We start from the raw sequence: 2,996 nt of genomic DNA, 5'->3' as shown, positions 1-2,996 counted from the left end.
ATTTGCTGAAAACGGAAGTTCGGATGCAAAATAGGAAGTTTTTCCGTAATGCAACACGGTCGTGTCGAATGCAACACGGGCCGTGTCAATTCTCTGTTAAAAATCTGCACTTTAGAGATGAGGTGAACACGGCCGAGTTTGAATCAGCACAGTCGTGTCGAATGCAACACGGGCCGTGTCAATTCTCTGTTAAAAATCTGCACTTTAAAGATGGGGTGAACACGGCCGAGTTTGAATCAGTACAGTCGTGTCGAATGATGACACGGTCCGAGCCAATTCTCTGAGCAAAACTTCACTTTTTTCAGCACGGACACAACACGATCGTGTCGAATGCAACACGGTCCATGTCTATTCTTCGACTCGAATATGCTTGACAGATTTGCTCATAACTTTCTGCTCCAATGTCGTATTTGCGTGTCTATGCGTAAATATTGAAACGAGCTTTCCAATGATGTAGAAAATGCATGATTTGGATTTGTAGAGTGAAAGTTATTGGACTTGCAAGATCTGACTTTTTAGGCTTCATGTTTCTCCCCGAAACAACTCCAAATGTTCCCGTTTCGTCTGTGATGATTCATAGTCCATGTTTTACACTCCTTTTGCTCTCTTTTATGCATGAATACCTGTTTTGACACCAAAGAAAGCAACCAAGCAATATCGAGACCAAATGTGCTCTAGAATGCCTATAAATATGCAAAACCGAGTAAAATGCACTAGACATCATATATCAAAATGTCACCAAAATACATGTTATCACCAAGCAAAGGTGAGATTGGAAAGTCGCATACGAACTATCTTGTCTTGTCTACGTATTGGCTAAAGCCATGTCTTATTCTTTTTTGAATCACAAAGGAAAGTTCAACATCTCGGCGTCCATAGAAAATTTGAATTCAGCCACTCCCTCGTAGGAAAACTCTGGTATCAGCGCTTACCGACATTTTTCTCACCATTTCGTCTCTTCTAATCGCAGCGGTAGCATTTGTAACCGCTCTCCAAGGCCAACATAGTCTGCATTCCACGGCATCTGCTTCTTCCAATTGTCGCATGAGCTGTTCTATGCGGCTGAGGAGTTCTGCTGCTCTCTTGTCCGATATCCACAAAGACTTCTTTGCCGCTTCTTCTGCTGCCATTGCCGCTTTCGCTAGCTCTTCCTTCAGTTTCAGTTTTCCTTTCGACGTCACCAATTCTGAACTCGTCTTCTCAATTTCTGCCTTCAGTATCGATATCTATCGGGATTAAGAAAAAAACTATTGTCTTTTAGAGTTTACTCAAAGGTGAGTATAAGAAACATAATCGTTTAAGAGCAAAAAACTTACAACTCGGTTACGTTCTTCAACCTCGAGCTTTCCCGCATTTACTTCTAACTCACAAGCCACTCTCCATCTAGACACTTCGGCTTCGGCTTCTCTTATTTCCATCATTAGCTCTTCCACCTTAATTGGAAAAAAAAAACCTATATTGGGTAAGCAATGCTAAAAGCTAACTATAAGAGAAAATGGCATTTGAGCCATGGAGATGAATTTATGTGAATTACGTTTTGAGCTAAAAGCTTCTCCCCGTTTTCCAATTCGTTTATGTATGTTGCATTCTCTCCCAGCTTCTGATCTTTTTCCTCCGCAAGTTTCAGCAATCGTTCGTTGTCGGACCTGTTGGATCAATAACTGATTCAGAATCATCGTCGAATTTATCCATGAGAATGATAATACGATGATAAAAGAGGGTGAAAAAATATCTTGAGTTGGAGATTACAATGTTTCGTCCAACGATCTCTGCAGTTGAGAGATCTCATGCCGTAGATTCTTCATCGTCTTCTCTATTGTCATAACCTGTTAGCTCAGAAAATGAAAAGGGGTGGAATCACTCGTACAAGTAAATCTTATATTTGTTCATGTCAAGTGCATAGTTAATGAGAGGTTTACAACACTATCTTCTTCTTCCTCCTCGTTTTTGCTGCACTCATTGCCATTTTCCTCCACGAACCTGAACTCGAACCCGAATCCGAATCCAAGCCCGACTCTCTGCAATCCGCGTTCTGCGATCTGTAGCAACGCCAATCTCTTTGGCTCATTCATCCCCTTCAGTTTCTTCTCCGAAAATGCCACTCTCAATAAGCCACTTATTTCTATGTTCTCCTCTGTCAAGGCCTCGACTCTTCTCTTTGTCTCCCTCTTTTCATTCTCCGAGAACTCAACGTACGATTTGATCTTCGATTCAACCTCTTCTGCTAACTTCACTGCTTCAAACATTCTTTCTTCCCAAAACGTCCTTTGTTTCCCGCCTGTTTTCTGTTTCCCTCTTCCGACAATTTCCTGAAAATCCACGAGCTCTTCATCCTCATTTCTTAGGATTCGGATGGATTTGGACAAGCAATCCTCCACAGACCGTATGGATTCCGCAATCATCGACATAACCCGAGATTCCGCGATTTTGTGGTTTACCTCGTCAGATATTGCGATTAAATTGTTATGGTGATCGATCGTGTCCGATCTCTGGGTTCCAAGGAGAAGGAAACTGGAGTCAGGCAAGGAGGAGCTCGGCCGGCGGCGGAGATGTTCGAGATTTTGATCGGAGATAATTGAGGCGTGGTCGATGATTCCGGTGTTTGAGATCTCCATGGGAGACGAAATTGGTGGAGCTCAAGTTCAACATTTGTGGTTTTGCGATGAAACAAAAGTAGAAGAGCAAAAGAACCTAACAGTCAAAGAAGAGAAACAAAACTTCAACTCTATCCATCTTCAGCTAAGTGAATATACTTATAAAATTGGTGGAAAAAACCCAATGAAACCGTTGGGGTTGGGTGAGGAAGAGAAACCCTCTAACTCTCTCGGATGGTTAAATACGAACAATCTGAATGAATACTTGAGTTCTGATAGGAGATCATATATGCTTCATTTATTTCCGTTTGAATTGATTTTTGTGTCGGTTCATCCAACTCGACTATCTTTTAAAATAAATGAAGTATCTTGGCAGAAAGAAATTAAATAAAAACTTTGGAA

The 2,996-nt window shown here is 41.5% G+C and overlaps 1 protein-coding gene across 2 annotated transcripts; it reads right to left on the bottom strand.

The window, feature by feature from the left end:
* Positions 1-704: 704 nt before the first annotated feature.
* On the bottom strand, positions 705-2,741 carry LOC104798626 (uncharacterized protein At3g49055-like). 2 transcript variants are annotated; one of them, XM_019200719.1, is made up of 5 exons: positions 1,923-2,741; positions 1,750-1,826; positions 1,535-1,646; positions 1,317-1,433; positions 705-1,226 (listed from the first exon to the last, which is right to left on the bottom strand). In XM_019200719.1, exons 1-5 carry the CDS (start codon positions 2,613-2,615, stop codon positions 891-893), a joined length of 1,335 nt encoding a protein of 444 aa, XP_019056264.1. In that variant the 5' UTR covers positions 2,616-2,741; the 3' UTR covers positions 705-890. The 2 variants fall into 2 exon arrangements, with proteins under 2 accessions (XP_019056264.1, XP_010519095.1); XM_010520793.1 differs by having other exon boundaries at positions 1,920-2,740.
* Between the last annotated feature and the right edge of the window lie 255 nt (positions 2,742-2,996).

Source organism: Tarenaya hassleriana, unplaced genomic scaffold (assembly GCF_000463585.1).
Source record: "Tarenaya hassleriana unplaced genomic scaffold, ASM46358v1 Cleome542, whole genome shotgun sequence".
In the NCBI taxonomy this organism is placed as follows: Eukaryota; Viridiplantae; Streptophyta; class Magnoliopsida; order Brassicales; family Cleomaceae; genus Tarenaya; species Tarenaya hassleriana.
Note: the sequence above shows the minus strand (reverse complement) of the source record. Positions and strands in the feature narration are given on the sequence as shown.

Coding starts and splice junctions, on each gene's coding strand:
- LOC104798626 (XM_010520793.1), bottom strand. CDS start 2,615: ATGGAGATCTCAAACACCGGAATCATCGACCACGCCTCAATTATCTCC. Junction 1,827..1,919: donor AGGAAGAAGAAGATAGTGTT/GTAAACCTCTCA, acceptor CTGAGCTAACAG/GTTATGACAATAGAGAAGAC. Junction 1,227..1,316: donor TTGAAGAACGTAACCGAGTT/GTAAGTTTTTTG, acceptor TAATCCCGATAG/ATATCGATACTGAAGGCAGA.